Source organism: Mercenaria mercenaria, chromosome 15 (assembly GCF_021730395.1).
Source record: "Mercenaria mercenaria strain notata chromosome 15, MADL_Memer_1, whole genome shotgun sequence".
Lineage (NCBI taxonomy): Eukaryota > Metazoa > Mollusca > Bivalvia > Venerida > Veneridae > Mercenaria > Mercenaria mercenaria.
Window position 1 is genome coordinate 36,827,868 of NC_069375.1, and position 20,412 is coordinate 36,848,279.

The 20,412-nt window shown below is 34.2% G+C and overlaps 2 protein-coding genes across 2 annotated transcripts; both read left to right on the forward strand.

Moving 5' to 3' along the window:
• Positions 1-1,072: 1,072 nt before the first annotated feature.
• LOC123551205 (uncharacterized) lies at positions 1,073-5,653 on the forward strand. The gene is made up of 5 exons (XM_045339960.2): positions 1,073-1,427; positions 1,716-1,865; positions 2,521-2,718; positions 3,251-3,338; positions 3,757-5,653. Exons 1-5 carry the CDS (start codon positions 1,194-1,196, stop codon positions 3,969-3,971), a joined length of 885 nt encoding a protein of 294 aa, XP_045195895.2. The 5' UTR covers positions 1,073-1,193; the 3' UTR covers positions 3,972-5,653.
• A 5,433-nt stretch (positions 5,654-11,086) lies between these two features.
• Positions 11,087-18,592, forward strand: LOC123551184 (uncharacterized). The gene is made up of 6 exons (XM_045339920.2): positions 11,087-11,372; positions 11,801-12,408; positions 12,796-12,954; positions 13,432-13,551; positions 14,104-14,170; positions 14,726-18,592. Exons 2-6 carry the CDS (start codon positions 11,833-11,835, stop codon positions 16,246-16,248), a joined length of 2,445 nt encoding a protein of 814 aa, XP_045195855.2. The 5' UTR covers positions 11,087-11,372; positions 11,801-11,832; the 3' UTR covers positions 16,249-18,592.
• Positions 18,593-20,412: the final 1,820 nt, after the last annotated feature.

Here is a 20,412-nt window from a genome sequence, read left to right on the forward strand (position 1 = left end):
GTTGGGAAGTTTGTACTTAATTGCGGAAACAAAGTTCGTACAGGTAGAGAAACTATGACTCTTCTTACAGTTCTGGTGATTTACATATAATTTAAACAGTACTAGTCAATCAAAGCATTAAATATCTATGATTGCGTGACTATCTTGCTTATAACTGCAGCAGTAGCAAGTAAAAGGGTACTTGTACAAAACTACACGTTAAAACAACGGGGACACATTTAACCTCAAGAGAAGAAACATTCAAACAGATGAACTTTTGAGATAAAGAAACGTTAAAATACTAATAATGCATTGCTTTATGTATATCGCTGATGTAAAACACTAACGCGCTATTGATAGCACATCATAAAATTAATTGTAGCTTTATAAAAACCCAATGCCAACTATTGATCTCACAAGAATCAGGGACTTAAATGATATAAACAGTCAGTTTTACTGCAGCTGTTGTTGGTAGTGTAAACGATTAGAAAGGTCCATAACTTACTATGTTAGCATTGTTCATGTTCGTGGTTTTCATATAAAACTAATGGAGAAAATATTACAGTGCTAATTTGTCTCTAACAATCCAGGAAGTGAATAATATTTTATTTTTCAGATGGGGAAATTATGAATTTTTTTCTTAAGAAGTAAAAAACGTTCATATCAAGTGTACATCAAACACTTAATCAGCTACTTTACAGTTATGCCATTCATTAAATACAACCTTCTTCAGTGTTTATTTTCGTTCCATAAACAGTTATGCAAATTCTATTTAATGTCGATTTCTAGGAAGTCCTTTGAAAATCCTGTTTATAATAATATACTTATGTTATTTTAGTTCAATGATTGTTTGCTCACAGAAGATACAGATAAGCAAATTTACCTGCTATATAATAACCAAACGACGCGATGGCTCTAGACCAAAATTTAAAGAAAAAAGAAAACATCAATTACCATAAGGCAAACACAGCCCTGCAGTATCTAAAGAATGGATGTGTGCCTTCACTTGAAAGAATCCTTAGGCGGCAACATGTCCGGATTATCTCTGATATTCAAAGAAAAATGAATATTACCAAATCCTCCGACTTTCCCTGAAAACGTTGCAACCAGCGCATGCGAATGTTAGAGGAAAATGCACATTTGATCCAAAACGGAGATGTTACTGTCAAAGCCCCAGAGGGAGAGAGCGTTGTCCTGCTGGATTTTGCAGCATTATGCACGACAAACTAATAGCTCAACACAGATATTTTAAGCCAAACTTCAAAAATTCAAATATCAAGGAATGGCGCACGAGTCCTTTACAAATAGGACTATGTAACATTGGTTCCAATAACAAAGCTGATATAAAATCTTTGGAAGACTTGGATCCAGCAGCAATTTTGCAGATACTGATTAATGATATGGAAGTGACTTCTGATCCATCTGATCTACTGGAGCTTTTAAAAAAGGTAATAAAAATTCTCCTGTCATTAAGTTTAGCGTATTATTACGCTGAAAAAAATATTTTACAGCACTAGACTGATTATCTGTTGTATAAGATGAAAAAAAATCATTTTATATGGATTTTGATATAACAATATCCTTTTGTATCTGCAAGCTGCAAAACAAAAATAACAAACACACATAACAAGATGAATAGTTTGTTCAAAACATTAAACATACTTATACTTCTCACGCTTCTTACGCTCACATCTTTAAAAGGAAAACAAAATTGCACTTGACATATTATTTTACAGGTGAAACACTGTCGCGACGAATTCGCCCATTCTAGAAACATGGCGCTTGCAGACAGTAAGCTCACCCAACTTATAGATGACATAATCAAATCGCTTGATCTACTTCCAAGATGTGATGAATCCGATGAAGCGAAACGACTCACTTTAAAGGTATAATTATCATTTAAAACATTTTATTAACAGAGCAAAGTTTGATGCGGTATAGAATTCACCTAAAACTCAGTAATATCTTCCTTTTCTCTCCTTGAATATAAAGTAATTATTTTGCTACGGTAAACAAAAAATGTACAGCCTAACAATCAAAACACTTTATTCCCGTTACTACAACAGCTGTCAATTTAAATATATTTTCATTCAAACCAGATTTAAATGGGATACGGGTTCTCTATTGTATATGTATTTTGATCCATAATGAACTTATACAATATATAACTGTATAATGCACATTGTTATGCACTTAAAATGATGCATGCACTTTTTACTTTTTATATAGATGTAAGAAAATGTTCTGTGCTATAGGACATTGCGTCATGTCATCAATCAGATAGTAAGACAGGCTGCATTTATTTCATAATTCTTTATCATGAAACAATAAATACATTTTTTATTCTCTATTTGTTTTGAATATTTTAAGCAATCATGTTTTGCATCATTATTGCAATTTACATATATTACAGCTTTATGATTTATCAGAGATGTTCTATGAACAACAGCATCAAACAAGTATTATTAAATTAACAAACTGACATTTATATTGTAGTATATTGGATAAAGTTTGTATTGTTCAATTTATTTTATATGACAGCTAAAAGATGAAGAGTGGGAAATAATATCAAAGGGCACAGAGAGAGGTCCGCACAATTCTGTAGAGAAACAAAAACAACTTAAAGAGAAAGTTGAAACATGTAGGTCCGCAGTTATCAAAGAAATGCATAACAGAGAGAATGACACGGATCAAACGATATCTCCATTCCTGCATGAAATGGATGACTCACTTCAAGAGGTTTGCTTATATCTGAATATGCATACATGATGTATTCCAAATACACTGTAGATCAACATCTTTATGCAATCAAATGCTAGACCTGTAGTTATGGAAACTTTAAAAACAGTATTATTGTTGATGTATTACATGATTAAATACAGTCTGACGGTATATCTGTGACTGCAATTTATGATCCTATGATACCATTTGCTTTGTTAGATAATGCTTTGAAGTATACGTGTGTCATCTTATGTAACACTAATAAAATCTGTTGTTGTTTGTTTAAAATTAACATGAAAGCAATAGCAAGATGTCTCCATATTTATATTTTATTTATAATAATCTGTCAATATTTATTGATGGCCTAACATTTTTCTGAAAACAACCGTAGAATAAATGTATACAAAGTTAATTAAATTTCAGGAGTGTTGCCTTAATTTAAAGTGATGCACTTGCTTCGATACCGTTACGAATATAATTCTTCATCAGCTTTTGCTTTATTAACTAGCTAATGTCCAGCAGACCATATCTTTTACACTCTTTTTTCCAGATAGCCCATGCAATAGACGAGACAGACGAAACCCAGCTTGCAAAAGATTCACTAAGTATCAAGTTAACCGACTTGGACAAGAAACTAGGTATTGACTTCTCCTCATTTACAACATAGAGCATTGTCAACATGTTATAACTGCAAATCAAGCAGTGCAGTAAGCATGTCTATTTAAGTTCACAGACTCAAATCTTGATAGGTAAGAATTTACCAGCCAAGGATTTAAGTCAATGTGTGACAAGGTTATTTTGAGAAGATTTAAGAAATGCTATGACAAAAGGCAATCGCGAGAATAATGGGCAAAAGAAAGACGTCTGTTTAAATATAATATATCAGGTAAGCAATAAGCTATCTAACCGTTTTCACAGTTTATCTCATTGCATCTTTAGACATGGCTATACCGGTCATCCATAGAATCTACTGCTAAAAAAGTAAGTTAATGAAGTTTTACAAAAAAAAGAACTAAATATAAACAACACCACTATATTTATTTACATCTTTTCCAGCTCTGAAGGAATTTCTACTGAAAAAGTATCAGAGGAATTTACTGGAAACTGAAGATGGAATTATAGTGGATGAGATATATGTGCCTCAAAAGACAATGGTAAAAGACGAAAATGAGAAGGAACCTAGACAAATGACAACGTATAGAGACATGTTTTATCAAGGAGAGAAAAAAGCAAAGAAAATCTACATCATAAGTAAAGAGGGGGGAGGATAATCTGTATATTTGAAACACCTGACGAGTATCTGGTGTCGGGTACATACTGGTGATGCTTTACAAGATAGCTTGAGCGAGATCGAAACAATTATGTTACAGTACGATTTCTTGTTTTACGTTTCATTGTATTATGAAAAGCAGGAACATGACGTCCATAACATTATTATATCGCAACTGCTAGAAGACAACAGCCACATAGAAGTCTTTGAGCAGTTGATGACATCAGAATCTGGCAAATGCTTGATTATTTTAGATGCTTTAAACGAATTTATTCTTGTGGGTGATGGAAGGGAAAACATTCCTGTATGTGATGAAACGAAAGACTATACAGTTGTTATGACAACTAGATTTTGGAAAACGGAAATGATCAAGAAAACCGATAAGATACTCGAACTTTCTGGTCTCGTGAGTCCGTTTACGTTTGTAAGAAAGGCTGTAAACAGTCTCAACAAAAGATATACACGAGACAAAGACTTTATGGACTTTTTGGGGAATTTTGGTGTGCTAAGATGTCAACGGTCAATGCCCTCTCTGCTCATGTTGCATATCCGTTTATGGTTTAATGGAAATGACGAATAGACTCAGTACACCGAGTGTCTTCATGCACACACTAATTTATACATTTGAAGATTTAAATAGATTTTGTTATATAGATCTGCCCCTTCCATCCGTCCGCCTGTCTTAAAAGACTGTCCGGACAACTCCTGTCTGCTTACTGGTAGGATTTCAACAAAACGTTTAAGAACGTAAAGTACATGCATTTTAGCATGAAAGAATGAAATCCCTCAACCCCCCCCCCCCCCCCCCCCCCCCCCACACACACACACTTCCTCTCCAGTTATTATACATACTGTCCAAAAGCAAAGTGGTAAAAGCAATTATGACATCTACTATTATTGAAGCCCCAGCCCATGTTATATTACTATGACAATTTATCAATAGCTTAATTCATTGATATAAACATAATGTAATATGTTTATACTGAGATAAAATTTCATTTAGTATAACAATTGTTTCAGAAAAAAAGTAATAATTCAATAGCTCATTATAATTGTTATGTTAACTTAAGAGAACGTGTTTAAAGCCTCTTCATTCTATTTCTAAACTTTTAATAGAACTTTAGGTTTGCAAATATTTGATCTTGTGACAGCAACAAAATTACTCGAGCTAGTTCGTAGCTGGAAGGCAACAATGAGATAAGAAACTCATTGTATTTTGTCAACAAGACAAAAATGTGTTTGCTATGGCAACGAACATAGTATAAATGCACAATAATACAGCTTCTGCAATAATGAGAAAAATACTCTAGGTACACTGGTTGTGACAGAGGGCAATAATGCTACTACTAGGACCGAAGTAACTGTGACGGTACCAACTGTGTAATGACAACTCCCCAAACATAATCGCACAAATAATAGATGCCGAAGAACAGTACTATGCACAGCCTTTTTTTAGTGTGGGAAAAGGGTGTAGAGCATGCGTACCTTCATAATTACTGCTGGCTAGATATAGATCTATATTATTTATATCAATATATGTATACATTTAAGTATGTATATATGTAAGTATGAATATGTGTATGAATTATTCTCTGTTATTGATTTTTAATCCGTATGTACATACTGTAATGTTTGTTAGAAACACAGTAGTTTCACCGTGTAATAAACTACACTACTTACTTACTTACTTCCTTACTTGGTTACTTGCAAAATGAGATAATCGTGTCAAATACATGCAACTTCAACATAAGCATATTTATATAACCATAATAAACATGGATTTGGGATTTGCTAATAGAATAAAGTCAGTAATTCGGTCAAACATGTGCTACCGTGATATAGTCGAAAGCCCATAGTATATATATTCAATTTTTCAATGTTCCTCGTGCATTTTTTGTGTAGAACGTATGCTTTAATCACACTTTATCAATGCTAGAATACATTCTGCATGAAATGTTACGGTTTTCAAGAAACCGAAATTAGCTAGGGGTTTATTTTGCGGATATGAGAAAATATGCGACATTTTAGGGTAGCAGCCACCACTGACTGGCAATTCACTTTATGATAGAACTTTCATGAAAAATATGTGTAGGAAAATCGTGATGGTCTATAAAGATACGTAAATAAGACCTGAAGATGTCATGTTTCATATGACAAAGAAGAATTTTAATAAGTGACCTTTAACCTAATTAATGACGGTACCTTCTTGGTTCAGTTATTTTCGCGAATAATGCTTTACTCGAAACTGAACTGTAGACCCATCCGTGTATTTCCATTTTTTTTTTTGATTAAAATAGTCATTGTACTTCTGATTTAAGGGGACAAATGGTCTCCTTGGCGACAAGCGTAATATATGACAAACCAATCTGCGAGGTGATCATTAACAACAACAATTGATTTAATATCTTCATAGGGTAAGCTTTCTGTAAATTTTAGTCAGCAGCCTGTTTATAATGCTAATATTCAACATAAAGTTCTGCGACTGACTATTTGCGAAGTACATGGGATGTTATACCTTCGACCAATTACCAAAAAGGAAGCAACTTTCATTTATACGGCTGATCCTCAGCTTGCCAAAGCATTTGTTATTGCTCGTTCAGAAAGCAAGGTAAAAAGCCATCGAAAGCGTCGGTCTTTTTGTTGCTTTTTAGGATAATTCCTATCGCAATACCGTCTCCTTGAGACGGGCAGGAATAAAATTGAATTTTAACAAGTACATGCTCACTCTACGTAGGCAAAAGCATGGTCGAAGAATGTAAAATACGTGTAAGTTAAATGAAACATTTCAATCAATTTTGTCATTATGAGTCTATATTATATTGAATAACAAGTGCAGGACAAAAAATACATGTAATATTTCGCGAACTCACAACTGTCTTGCTCATAATGAGAGATTGTGATTAAAATTGATAAAAAGGGGTTCATTATGAACAGGCAATAAACCATTCTTCAGTCATTAGAGCAAATATATGTTAAAGAGAAATGGAAAAATGATGTTATCCACCGGTCGAAAGCTTATTTCATAACATCATCTGACATATTAAGCTAGATTAACGCGTCGCAATATGCCAAAAGACGAATTAAACATATAGTATAGAATAGTTGAAGTAGACATTTCATCATTTCCGTTCATGGACTTTAAAAATTTTAAAACTAAAGATTTTCGACGGTTTACAGATTCATCCCCTTTGGTGTACCCAAACCTCAAAACCAATCCACAAACACTTACCTACAAAGTACCCATGCTAAAATTATAACTATAACAGTAATTTCAGTGACGAAGAGCCTTGTCCCTTAAAATATATAACAAATAATATTCAAATTGGAGAAGAATATCTAATACAGCCTAATTTACAGGACAGATATAATGAATGTAATTTAAATATGACATTTATATCTGTCGCAATATGCCAAAAGACGAATTAAACATCGAGAATAGTTGAAGTAGACATTTCATCATTTCCGTTCATGGATTTTAAAAATTTTAAAACTAAAGATTTTATGTGTAGATCTGTAGACTTGAGAATGCTTTTGGACGGACGAAAAAGAGAAAAGAAGGCGACTCCACAGGAAATACAGAATTAATAACATTTCTATATTTAATCAATACATTATGTACAATACATATTGCGAACAAAATCTTTTTCACTGTGACCTCACGCAAAGAGCGCACAATAGGGTAACCAACGGCGGTATAAATCTGTCTATACAGTTTCATTGGAATCCATTTAAAAATGTGGCAGTATTATGTGTTACAACTTCAAGGGGATTGTGGTATGGTTCTCACACTTACATCTCATGTGGATCCATTGTATGAATTTTCACGGAAAACCCTACATTAAGACCACTATATGAGGGGCGGTTGGAGCATATTCGGATTTTTCATGTTTTCATGATTTTGTCTTTCCACCTGCAGCTACCTACACATATTATACATGAGTGAAAACTACACTGTATTTCCTATAAATTGGTCAGTTTATTTTCAATGAGAAGTGTGTATACACGACGTTTTGAGCATTTAAACATGGTAAGTGTTAGGGATGCTGTGGACTCTAAGCTGGAGAAACAGAGATATGCAATAAAATTAATGCTTTTAGAGAATGAAAAACTTTACTTCATTTTCCAAAGGTTGCAGAATTTTTTTCTAAAGCCTGCATATCCCGTTCAACCTTTATAGCTAGGCTTCACAGTTTTGGGAGGATAGGACAATCGTGAGGGGCAAGAGGCCCGCTGAGGCAGTGACCCCTACAATGATGGTGAATGTTGAGGGTTTTGTCAATGAAGATGGCAGAGTGAAATTGCAAAAGGTAGCTAATCAGTTTAGGATCGGTAAAGCGTTGGCACATCCGATTTTACACGCAAAAATTAGTTATGAGCAAGGTAAGTGTTAGTTGGGTGCCAAAGCAGCTGACGGAAGACCAAAAGACATCCAGGGTGACCATAGCAAAAGAACATTTTGGGAGGTTTAACCGCAATGAAAGCAAGTTATTGAACTGTATTGTCACTGGGGATAATTAAAGTGTAGGTTATTTGTACAGAACCTGAAACAAAAGCTAAGTCGAAGTGGTTCACCACCTCCCAAGAAGCGGTCTCCCTCTGGTGGCAAGGTAATGCTGGTTGCTTTTTTGGATTCACGTGGAATAATACTAGCTCATGTCATGAAAAAAGGTCAAACGGTGACTACTAATGTTATGGTGGTTTGCGGGTGTCCGACCAGAGCTGACGGTTCAGAATGCTTCATGAAGCCCCGAGCCAAATCTGAGGTAACCATGTGGTTTAATCTCGCCCTAACGTGTATTTTGAGAATAGACATCCCTGTATGTATGCATAGCTGACACATTATATATATATACAGTTATTTATGTTTTTGCGGTATTTGCGTTGTCAAAGTAATTTTGAAAAAAAACTCAAAGAAAAACTGATGAAGTTGCATTCCAGGCTACCCAGAAAACTATCCCTCTTTTACATAGCAATGCCCCCTCTTAGCACACTGCGTCATCTACATTATAACTCATCAAGTCATTCAAGTGGCAAGAGTTGTCCCATCCTCCTTACAACCCAGACCGTACCCCTTGTATCTTTTATTTGTTTCAAGAGCTGAAAAATTTCTCGCCGGAAACAAATATGAGACCAGGGTGGCTTTGATTTCAGCTGTAAATCGGTAATTCTGCAGTATGTCTACTTAATGGTTTGCAGAGAGAATATGAAAGCTCCCACTAAGAAGGCAAAAAAGTATAGACGTACATGCGAGGAATACTTTGAAAAAGAATTTTTTAAATAACTGATCGGTTTTTGAGAAAGAGCAAAACGTCCGGATATTTTACGACCTCCCCTCAAACACCCGCCTCCTTCAGTCCGTAAACAGCGATCTGCGAGAATTATAAACGCAAAATATTCAACGTGAATACGATTTATTGTCAGCAAAGTTACTGGCAAAACATTCATGCTTTCGGTTGAAGCAAGGATAACTCACTACATCGGTCACAGGTAAATGGTCAATTAAAATTAAGAGGAATGGTCCAATATACAGGTCCGTAGCGATTTGTCTCATAATGCTTCGCATTAGATTATGATCACATTGAAGGGCATATATTATCTTTGCAAAAGAAACTTGTTTTTTCTCTACTTCAGATGAGTTGAAGTGATAAATTGTCTTAAAATGACCAATATTTAACTTAACTGCTTGCGACTGATGTAGTCCTAATATAAACCTTTGATCAATGGGTAAGATCATATTACGTACGTAAAACATGCTTTAATCTTCAAGAAAAATAATCTTGCATTTTAACTACCTTTAGAGTTTATTTCGTGTTTTTCTTTGCTGAGACGCTACACGGTTTTTTATTATAACGTAACACAAAAACTACATTTCATTATTCGCTGTTCTTAGCTTGGATCAGGTGTTCATAATTTACATGCAAAAAGGGCTATTTGAAATATAGGAATTCAGGACCGATAAATCATATAAAATATGTACATTTTCTTTATGATGTACCACATTACCTCATCTGATACGATCATGCTTCCTTTGCAAAAATGTTATATGCGCTTTAACGCCATCCTAATTTAGTTGACAAAGGGGTATGCTAAAAATTATGAGTGCTAAATTTTGAGACGTACCTGTATATGACCTCGAGTTTCAATTTATCTAACTGTATGCGTGTTGTGAGAAAGCCCCTCATCAAATTCGATAGTTGGTACGTTTATAAACAGGTGCAGTCATGTGTTTAACTTAAATCAATACCGCATATCATTTAGCTTACATGTACCATATCACTATGGTACATACTGGCGGCGAACGTTAGATAACGGTCGTGTGTATAGTTTTCCTTACTTTTATACCAGGTTCTTTTGGATGGAGGGTAACCACTAATTTTAATCCCCACTCGCTGTTATAAAAATGCTGATAATGTTGGAATCGTGTATTTCTTAAGATATAGCACTGACAATTTATACATTATTTGCCCTCTGCATGCGACCGGGTATAGTTTTCTTTTATTACAATTATGCCAAAACGGAACTTGAAAAGTTAGCTATTTCATTTCGACCTTTATTATTGAAGCATACGTTTGAAACTCGTGTTTTTCATCTTAATATAGGAACTTAACTAAATCAATTGTGTTTTTCATGAACTACCCACAGAGTAGTTCCGTGGCCATACTATAATGATATTAACAAAAAGAAAGTAGGCAACTTTACCTTAAGTGAGAGGACTTGTTTTGCGTAAGGTAAAGCAAAGCATATGCGTGTAACTACAAGAATAACTTTAAAAAACGAAACGGAAACAACACATACATTTTACTGATTGAAATGTTATTAGGCGTCAACGTTACCCTGTCTTAGCCTAGTCTGACAGTTTCTATTTTTTACTCTCTGCAAATTGACAGTTGATAATATCAGAAATTCGATGAACGTCAAATAACTTAAGTAGCGCAAATTTAGTGGGAACTTTAATGCAGATATTACGTATGATTTCCTCTGACAAAGCTGAAATTAGCAACGACGTCATAGACTAGACTTGTCTCTCCTTACCAACAGTGGGTTAAGTACTGTCGATAATAACGCGATCAATACTACCCTAGTAAAAGCTGCACGTGGTAATGAACAATAGTAGGGGTTTATCTCACTTAAACGTAAAGTAGTAAAAGGTTTCAAAAAGAATGTGTTCTTGTTAAAAACTTTACAGTATTAGGATACTCATTTTTAAATTTTCTTAGGTTTTCCTGTACATTTCATAATCAATATATCATATCTGACCACATATATCGCCTACATGTTGCATTGTCGTGATTTTATTTTCATCGTACTTGTTTCAAAAGGGTGCAGTCACAACAAAAATAATACGCAGTGGTTATTACGGATCTGTTTACTTTGATTCCTGAAATGTCCCATGTGAACAAAGGTAAGTAGCACACTATTGATGTTAAATTACTGTGATGAATAAAACAACTTTAAACCAAAAATAGATTAGAAACAAAATAGAAAATACAGGGTAAAACAGTAATATTCTACTATATGATAGTCACGTCCTAAATTGCATTTGTTAAACATCTACACTATGTATGTATTTTTTATCTCTGTCAAGCTATAGCGGGTCGGCGTGATGTCAAATGTATTTTCTTCTAGGATCAAATGATTGTACATTTCTAGAAGGTAACACAAACACGGATTAAGGTTCAGTATGAACGGTCACTTTCAAAGACTGTAGTCCTCCAAAACCGAAACCGACATTAATGTATGAACGAATGTGTACAGAATGGATATGTTTTACTTGCTTTGCTTGGATGTATGTAATTGCTCAATATGCTTGTACATGTGTTTCTATTTTAGATTGCAACTATTAATTAAATGGATGTAATTAAATGGCTGTAGAATCATCATATAACATGTTTAAAGATGACACGATCCACAACAAGAAATACAGAGCCTGGGTAAGGGCCGGTCTAGCATTAAAGTATCTAAAAGAAGGCATAACGGACGCCTTGGATGATAGTTGTAGGAAACAGCATGCTGCTTTCATCTCGGACATTTACAAACAGCAAGGAGCTAAGACCTTTGGCTGTGACAAGTGTTCCCTTAATACTTTGTTACCGTTACATTGCACGAATAAAAAGGGACAGTGTCCACAAGCAAAAAGGCAAAAGTGTAACTGCATACTAGAAAATGGCAGGAAGCCGTGCCCCACAAATTTCTGCAGTTCAATGTATGATGCCATAACGAAATGTCATCGGTTTGCGTCTCCGAATTGGAAGAACACAAACATACATGAATGGCACAATAATTACTGGGAGATTGCCAAGTGTTACATCTCAGCGGATGGTTACAAGCACGTGTTGAATCCTGCAACTACTGACCTTTCAGCTTTGCTATGTATTCTTGTGAACAACATGGATTTACAAAATGCTTTCGACCTCCCACTGAATGAAATTGTTCCAAAGGTAGAGCAGCTTATTTTACTAGTTTGTAGTAATTCAAATTTGATAAAGCATTGATAAGATTTCTTTTGACATACTCAATGGATGCGTACGTTATTTCTGTTTTAAATATGTTAACAAGAAAAACTGATACTGAGCCTACCGAAAACAATGCATTTTCAATTTATTGAGATGTCTAGGTTGCTGGTGATATTTTTAATTGTATAATTTCAAAGCTTGCATGTTTGAATATTCTTATTGATTTTAGTCTTTTTGAGAATTATCTTGCAACACACACGCATATAGAAATATTTGCTCTTATTTTAAACGATAGTTGTTTACATCCGCTAATATTTGCTCTTCTTTAAATTGATAGTTATTTCAGATTTTTGCTTATTTCACTACATTCAGATCAGAAAATTCCGCAACGAGACGCTACATTCAACAAGTATGGAACTTAATGAATATGAATTGAAAGAGAACATAAGCTACATGACTGATATACTTGGTGATAAGAAACAAATGACCAGCAGAACTGATGCACAAAACGCTTTGCGTAAATTAATCGCGGTAAGCTTTTAAAATAAATATCTGAACACTAGAATGAAAACCGAAATTTGAACAGTATGATATATACTTAAATGTTGGTTCCAGGAGTACTTATATAATAAAAATGTGCAAGTTATGCCAAACGATATTAATCAATTCTAGATTACACATTGGCTATATAGTCATCATTTTATAAATGCATGTATATGACGCCGGTATGTGTTTTAATTTCTGGTAGATACAAGCATGTTATTTTATCATCATCAATACACAAACGAGACAATTATAAATTTGACATTTTTTTAATCCAGAAAACATTTGTTTACGCTGTGTAACCTTTATATGCATTCCACTTTTCACAATTCATGAATGTAAGACCACTATAAAGAATATATTTATTTTACTTGTTTTATGCATTCATGTTCTTTTATTCTTATTTCAGAACCTTTCTTTTAATTGCTGTTATTTTAATCATATGATTTATGTAATACATTCAAGCTAAAAAATGACGATATCATTATAACTATGGAAAACGAAGCTGGAGTTTGTAGGGCTGCGATGACGGCGTTAGAAGAGAAGGAAAGAAAATTACATGATAGTTTACAGACACCATGGGAGGTATAAGCAAAGTTATAATCTATTTAACTGTATCATCAGAATTTTGCAAGTCTTTTTATATAAAGCAATAGTAGCATCAGTAATATAACGAAACCATAACATTCATGAAGTTCGGTATTATTAAATGTTCGTATTATTTTCAAATTTCAAGTTTTATTAAAGAAAGATTAATTTTCATACTCACAAAAACAATTTTAAACATTAGCAATATTCAAATAGTACACATAAAGTCACAAGTAATGCATGGTATTACATTCTTAGAGGATAACACTAATTTATAAGTGTCTAGTTTACTGGGTAACTAACGCATTTTGGTGAAAAAAGGAAGTTCAATAATAAAATAATTTAAATTTCTAACTTAACAGCACATCTAAAAGAAGATACATTTATACACTTATATTCCTATTCAGACACCAGCACACCTTAGATAATTCATGTAAAAGATTTTTTGTTGACCTTCGTTTGTGTAGTTATTCCTAAAATCTTGTTTTTCAAGGAGTATATCAACCTAAATGGATGAGTTTTATGCCAGCTTAATCTATTATTTTCTAGATTAGCAATTCCGGTGACAATGTGGTTCAAGACAAAATAAACACGGATTATATGGAAAGGAAAAAAGGTGTGTGCAGTCAGTATGTATTGTAAGAGGATCGTAAAAAACGAAATGTCATAAAAGATTAAACTGATTTTATCTGTATTTCAGTATCGGATATTTATGGTTCATTTACAAAAGAAAAAAAACTTTTCTGGAACAGCCTTCAAGTTGAATGGCATCTTGCGTTTAGTTGCTACTTAAGCATATCAGATTTAAAACAAATTTAAATCTGCGAGGAAATGATATGCTTGCGTCATAATATTATGCTGAAACGCATGGGAGACTCAAGTAGCTGGCTACAATCCGCTGTGGCCGAACTGGTACCGGTGTTTCATATCATGACGAAATTTAATACTTTGCCCTCTTCCTGTTTCTAATAAAGTTTACAAAAGTAATTGAATGGAAATATGTCTTAAAATTTAGTCATATTAATTAATCGTGGTACTAAAATTGTGAAAACTACCTGTTTGTTGCCTTTTCAATCTGAAGGGTAAGTTAAGATGGAGATAGCTCCTTTTTAGAATACCAAGGTTAAATGTTTGTCATATGATAAATGGTTTATTGTCGTTTTTTTTTCAGAACTGCAAACATCTCTAATCACTCTGTATAGACGACGTTACTTTAACACACCCATTATACCCAGTTTATTTGAACACGATAACGGTGCTTCTGCATGGTATGTGCAGCCAGAAATGGTTGTTGAGTACCCAGAAACAGAAAAAGAAGATAAACGAAAAGTTGTCAAGTTCTTTAGAGATATATTTTACACTAATGAAAAGAGAAACAAGACAATCTACATTTTAGGAGACGCTGGAGTTGGAAAAACAACATTTAGCAAACGTATGATATACAGGTGGTGCAAAATACACGATGACCAGTGTGCAAATGGAAATTTGGGAAATAACGATGACGATCTAATACTCAGTGAATTTGATTTTTTGTTCTTTATTCCTCTTTGTCATGTGCAGGGAACCCGCCACGTTCATGATATGATAAAAGATGAGTTACTACATGGGTCTGACAACAAATTGCTGAATAAAATGCTTGATACACATTCCGAAAAATGTTTGATCATACTAGATGGCTTAGATGAATGGACTCCCGACAATGGTAGCATGCATAACCGATGGCGTCAAATGCAGAATGAAACCATTCCACAAGTAGGTACTTTGCAAAACTATACAGTGCTAACTACTACTCGACCATGGAAAATGGATGAAATCCGTCTGAATACATTTGAACGTGGTGTACATATACGAATGACGGGACTGTCCGACGAATCCGTCAGTATTTTTATTGAAAGCATGGTTAGCAGTTTGAATATACAGTCTACTCATGACAGGCATTCATCAGAATTCAAGAAAATGATTAGCTGTAGTCATCTTGCGTCTCTTCAACAGATACCAATATTGTTAGTGCAACTAATTTGTTTATGGTATGACGACAAACATTTCAGGAACTCAGTCTGTGAGATTTACAGCAATATCGTAGAAGTAATGCTGAAGATGGCTACAGAGAAACGCATGCCTCTTAAACAAAGCCCAGCCCCGAAACCCCAGATACAAAGGCTACCAGCATGTTTTGGTCGGACAGTGTGTTGCCAAGAATACAAGGGTATGCTTCATAAACTTGGCGCTATCGCATTACACACGCTGTGTTATGAGCATGTTAATGCTAGTACGAAACAATTTAGCAAGAGGGAAATGTTAAAAATGTTGACGCCCGAAGAGGTTTACTGGTGCTTGGCTACAGGAGTATTGACAGAGACAAGATCAAATGTAGAATCTTCCCTAACGCATGCTCGATCTGATATGTCTTTTATTCACAAATCTTTTCAAGAGTTTTTTGCTGCCATTTATATTTCGACCGAAAAGGATTTTCAGACTGCCAGGGAGCAAGTACCAGTCTGTAACCAAGTCCGCTGCATTTCTGATATGAAAACTTTCTTTGTTTTTGTTTCTGGTATGAATCCATTCTTAGGACTGTACCTTCTAGAGGAACTTCAAGATGGCACTCATTGTACGTGTTCAAAGCATGACGAGAAACTACAGAATTTGAAAATTGCATGCCATCACGAAATAGAGGCTACTAGGCCTTTGTAAATATTTCCATACTTATCTTAATTGAAATTGAGGCGTTTTCAACAAAACAGACTATGTTGCCACAAAGAGGACATCTGACACCATTAATAATTTATCAGTTATTTAGATACCAGTCGCCTAAAGAAGACTTTCATAATGAAAGCTATTTGAAAATCATTCAATTAGAAAACAATTGTGCCAAGAAAAAATTAACTATGACGTGGAACTGCAACATTTTCAGGTGTTTCACTCTGACTTCATGTGAATTAGACCAATAATCATCTATGGCATTACAAAGTGTCATTAGGAGTGATATCAATGCGCATGTTTTTCTTTGCAATAAAATTGATGAGGACTTGCAGACTGCGCGAAGCGTGTAACAGCAAATAATCAGTTTTGAAGTATGTTTAAATAGACTCATTTCTGATATGAAACCATTTTGATGACTCTACAAGAAGATGGTTCCCATTATAAACGGTTTGCATCATTATACGCGTAAAAGTTTAAAGGAATTAACACCATAAATTGCAAAAAAAAGGTTGAGGTTAAAGAATTGTTTACGAGTACTAGTGAATTTTTTAATATTTTGAATTAACCATCAATGCCCTTGAAATATCTGCTACAAAAATGGATTGAAATTTAAAGCGTATGATTTGCAAAGTGACATTATAAACATTGTTTAAATGTTTGATATTATTAGATGGCCTAAATGAAAGAACTTTCGGCAATGTTGGCATATATCACCGATGGCGTTAAATGCAGAATGATACAATTCCACAAGAAGTTAGTTTGCAAAACTATACAGTGCTATCTACTATTCGACCATGAAAAATGGATAAGAATCCATCTGAGCACCTCAGAATTGATTTACACATCCGAAAGACTGGACTGTCAATATCTTTATTGAAAGCATAGTTAGCAGTTTGAATGGTCAGTTCAGACGGAGACAAGATTAAATATAGGATCCTCCCTAAAGTATGCGCGATCTAATGTGTCTTTTATTCACAAATCGTTCCAAGTTTTTTTGCTGCCATTTATATTTATGAAGAGAAACTACAGAATATGAAAATCGCATGTCATAACGAAATAGAGGCAATTAGGCCTTTGTAAATATTTCCATTCTGATCGTAATTGAAATTTAAGTGTTTTCTTCAAAATAGACTATGTTGCCACAAAGTGGACATCTGACATCATCAATAACTTATCAATCATCTAGATACAAGTCACCTCAAGAAGAAATTCATAATGAAAGCTATTTGAAAATCATTCAATTAGAAAACTGTTGTGCTAAGAAACAAATAACTATGACGTGGAACTTCAGCTATTTCTGATGTTTCACTCTGATTTCATTTGAATAAGACCGAAAACAACATCTATCTTGAAAATTAAGTGTTTTTGGAACGTGACTTTCCCTGTTGGATATTCTTCCTTGTTTTTCTGTTGCCAGAAAAGGAAGATGTTACATGTTTAATCGAATATCTAGACGTAGGTCACATAATTAAAGAAGAAGTTCGTTATGAAAGCTTGTAGCTAACAAGTGTGCTTACGGAGAATTGGAAGAAAAAACTATGACGGGGTACTACAACATCTTCTGGTTATTCAATAATCTGATTTCTTGTGAATTACAGACTGGACAAAACACATATGGCACTACACGTGTTGGCAATGCTAATACGTACTTGCAAACGGCGCGAAGTGTGTGAAAGCGTACCAATTTCGACATCTATTTAAACGGACTCATTTCTGATATGATATACCAGAAGGCGGCTCTCATTATGAATAGTTTGTATAATTTTACGTGTCAGCCTTTTGTAAAATTAGAATAATTTACAAAAAGCTGAGGTTACAGAACTGTGAACAAATATTTATTTCATTGCCATTGATTTTTTTTTTCACGGTACAAATTGTGTATTTGACGTCGTAACAAAAAACGTGTTACTGTCCTTCAGTTTATCAGTTTTAATTATACGTAATATAAACTCGAAAAATGTTAGATATATTTTGGACGGTACAAAAAAGATGATGACAATGGACTATCAATAGAAAAAGTGGAAACTCCACAAGTCTAATAACAGTGACATTGAAAAAAAAATACAAAGTTGCCACCAATTCCTCTATCCGTGTGTTTTAATACGCACGTTTAATACGCACATATATATACTGTACTGGAACATTTTACGAAAAAGGATATGTAGATATGGTTACTGGGGAACAGGGTCTAAAGTTTTCTTCCTTTTACATGATTTGAAAGAAACTAAATGATGTTTAAAGGTATTTTATTAATGTACATAATGTTATGATTTTAACTTACGTCGCTTGTGTAACCAGTTTACTTTTAATTAAATAAAATGTCTTAAAGATTGTTTTATTATTTTGCTACTGTTTTACCCACCTTGGCCGTGTATTTTGTAGTTTTTTTTCTCTAATTTTCCTGTAACTGTAAGACAATGCAATTCATGCCCCATGTGGTTCGGGGACGATCTGTGTATGAAAAGAATTGGAACCACTGCCTTACCCTTGCATGATCGTAAGAGGCGAGTAATAGGGTCTTAACACATGATTTTGCTGTAATTCTGTGATTCCAGCAGGTATGCAAATTTTGATTCCATACCTCATGTTTTTATTTCAATGTAAATGAAATGTGAAATCAAAATTTGTAGTCCTGTTTGACGCCATATAACCTATACTGTGTTGGTGCGCCGTAAAACCCAAATAAAACATCATGTTATACATCGTTCTTAAGATCTCTAAGACGGTAATCATATTTTTTTTAATTTTCAAACTTACTTGATTAGTTCTAAATTAATTGGTATTTTCCATTTGGAGCAATCAACATTTCAATTTTCACTTTTTGTTCTACTTTGACAAGCTTCGGCCGTTTGTACAGTGTTCCATTAGACCTTCGCAATTTCATTTTTTCACCCCATAATGACGAAACCACCATAGATAGTCGAAACTAAGGTAATAAAAACACTGAAACTTAATAATTTGATTAAACGCCTATTTTTATACAATGATATATTCAATGGTGTTGTACATAATAACAATAATAATTATTTTAACAATATTAATAATGACATTTATAATGATATCAGCCTTATCGTAACAAACAGTCATGACCGCACCCCTCCCCTGGAGGTCATTTTACCCCTATTGCGAATACCAGTGCTCAAAGCATCACATGGTACGCCCGGACGGGCTGTATATAGAGGTTCAAACCCCACGGTTAATGGTGCCATCAAATATATCAATGTTGAAATGTAAAACCTTTTACAAAAAATTAAGGGTTTTCAGACGATTTCAAACATTGTCTACTAGAAATATATTCTGTAAGCAATTCTGTTAAATACAGAGGTGCTCTGCCAATGTGACAGCTATACATGGACGAAAGTATCTTGAACTCAATTCTTGCTTTCACCGGCAACCAATGTTAGTGATACAATGCTTGTTTAAAAGTGTCAAATTTCCTCTTGTTAAGGACAAGTTTTGCGCATATGTTTTTAATACGTTGCATCTTCCGCATCTCACAGTTAGCTACACCACACAGTATGACATTTGAATAATCCAGATGTGAAATAACTAGAGACAAAATTATAATTTCAGCGGCTGCTTTTGTTAAGTATTTTCGGATGTTCTTAATTCGTAGGTAATTCAGCATGGCTGTACGACAATTGCAATCTACATGATCTTTAAAGTTCAAGGTTTCGTCATGAAATGCACCGAGATATCTAACTGTGCTTTCACGTTTGACATCATCACCAGCAATGTTAATGGAATTTATAAAACATTTGTTCAATTATGGTCTGCTAACAAACATAATAAATTCAGTTTTGGAAGTGTTCATTTTCAGAATGTTTCTCTTCATCCAGTCATCGATTATAACTGCGCACCTTTCAAGGTCTCTGATCGCTTGTGATTCTACGGAAACAGATGTATGACGAAAGCTTTTATATGCTATATGATCATCAGCAAAACCGTAGACTGATATGGACTTTGGAATGACATAACAAAGAGTTCCAGCATAGGTGAGATACAGCCACGTACCAAGACAACTGCCCTGGGGCACACTGCGGTCTGATGAATTTACATTGAACATTGATATTAATCTTAAAGTACGAGGTCTTAAATAGGAGTCTACCCATTTAAGATCTGTATCACAGACGCCATATTGTGCTTTTAGGACAT

Bases quoted from the DNA above. Each gene is read 5' to 3' on its own strand.
- LOC123551205 (XM_045339960.2), top strand. From the start codon at position 1,194: ATGCACGACAAACTAATAGCTCAACACAGATATTTTAAGCCAAACTTC. The intron at 1,428-1,715 runs GTAATAAAAATT...ATTATTTTACAG, and splicing joins TACTGGAGCTTTTAAAAAAG to GTGAAACACTGTCGCGACGA. The intron at 2,719-3,250 runs GTTTGCTTATAT...TCTTTTTTCCAG, and splicing joins TGGATGACTCACTTCAAGAG to ATAGCCCATGCAATAGACGA.
- LOC123551184 (XM_045339920.2), top strand. From the start codon at position 11,833: ATGGCTGTAGAATCATCATATAACATGTTTAAAGATGACACGATCCAC. The intron at 12,409-12,795 runs GTAGAGCAGCTT...CACTACATTCAG, and splicing joins TGAATGAAATTGTTCCAAAG to ATCAGAAAATTCCGCAACGA. The intron at 13,552-14,103 runs GTATAAGCAAAG...ATTATTTTCTAG, and splicing joins GTTTACAGACACCATGGGAG to ATTAGCAATTCCGGTGACAA.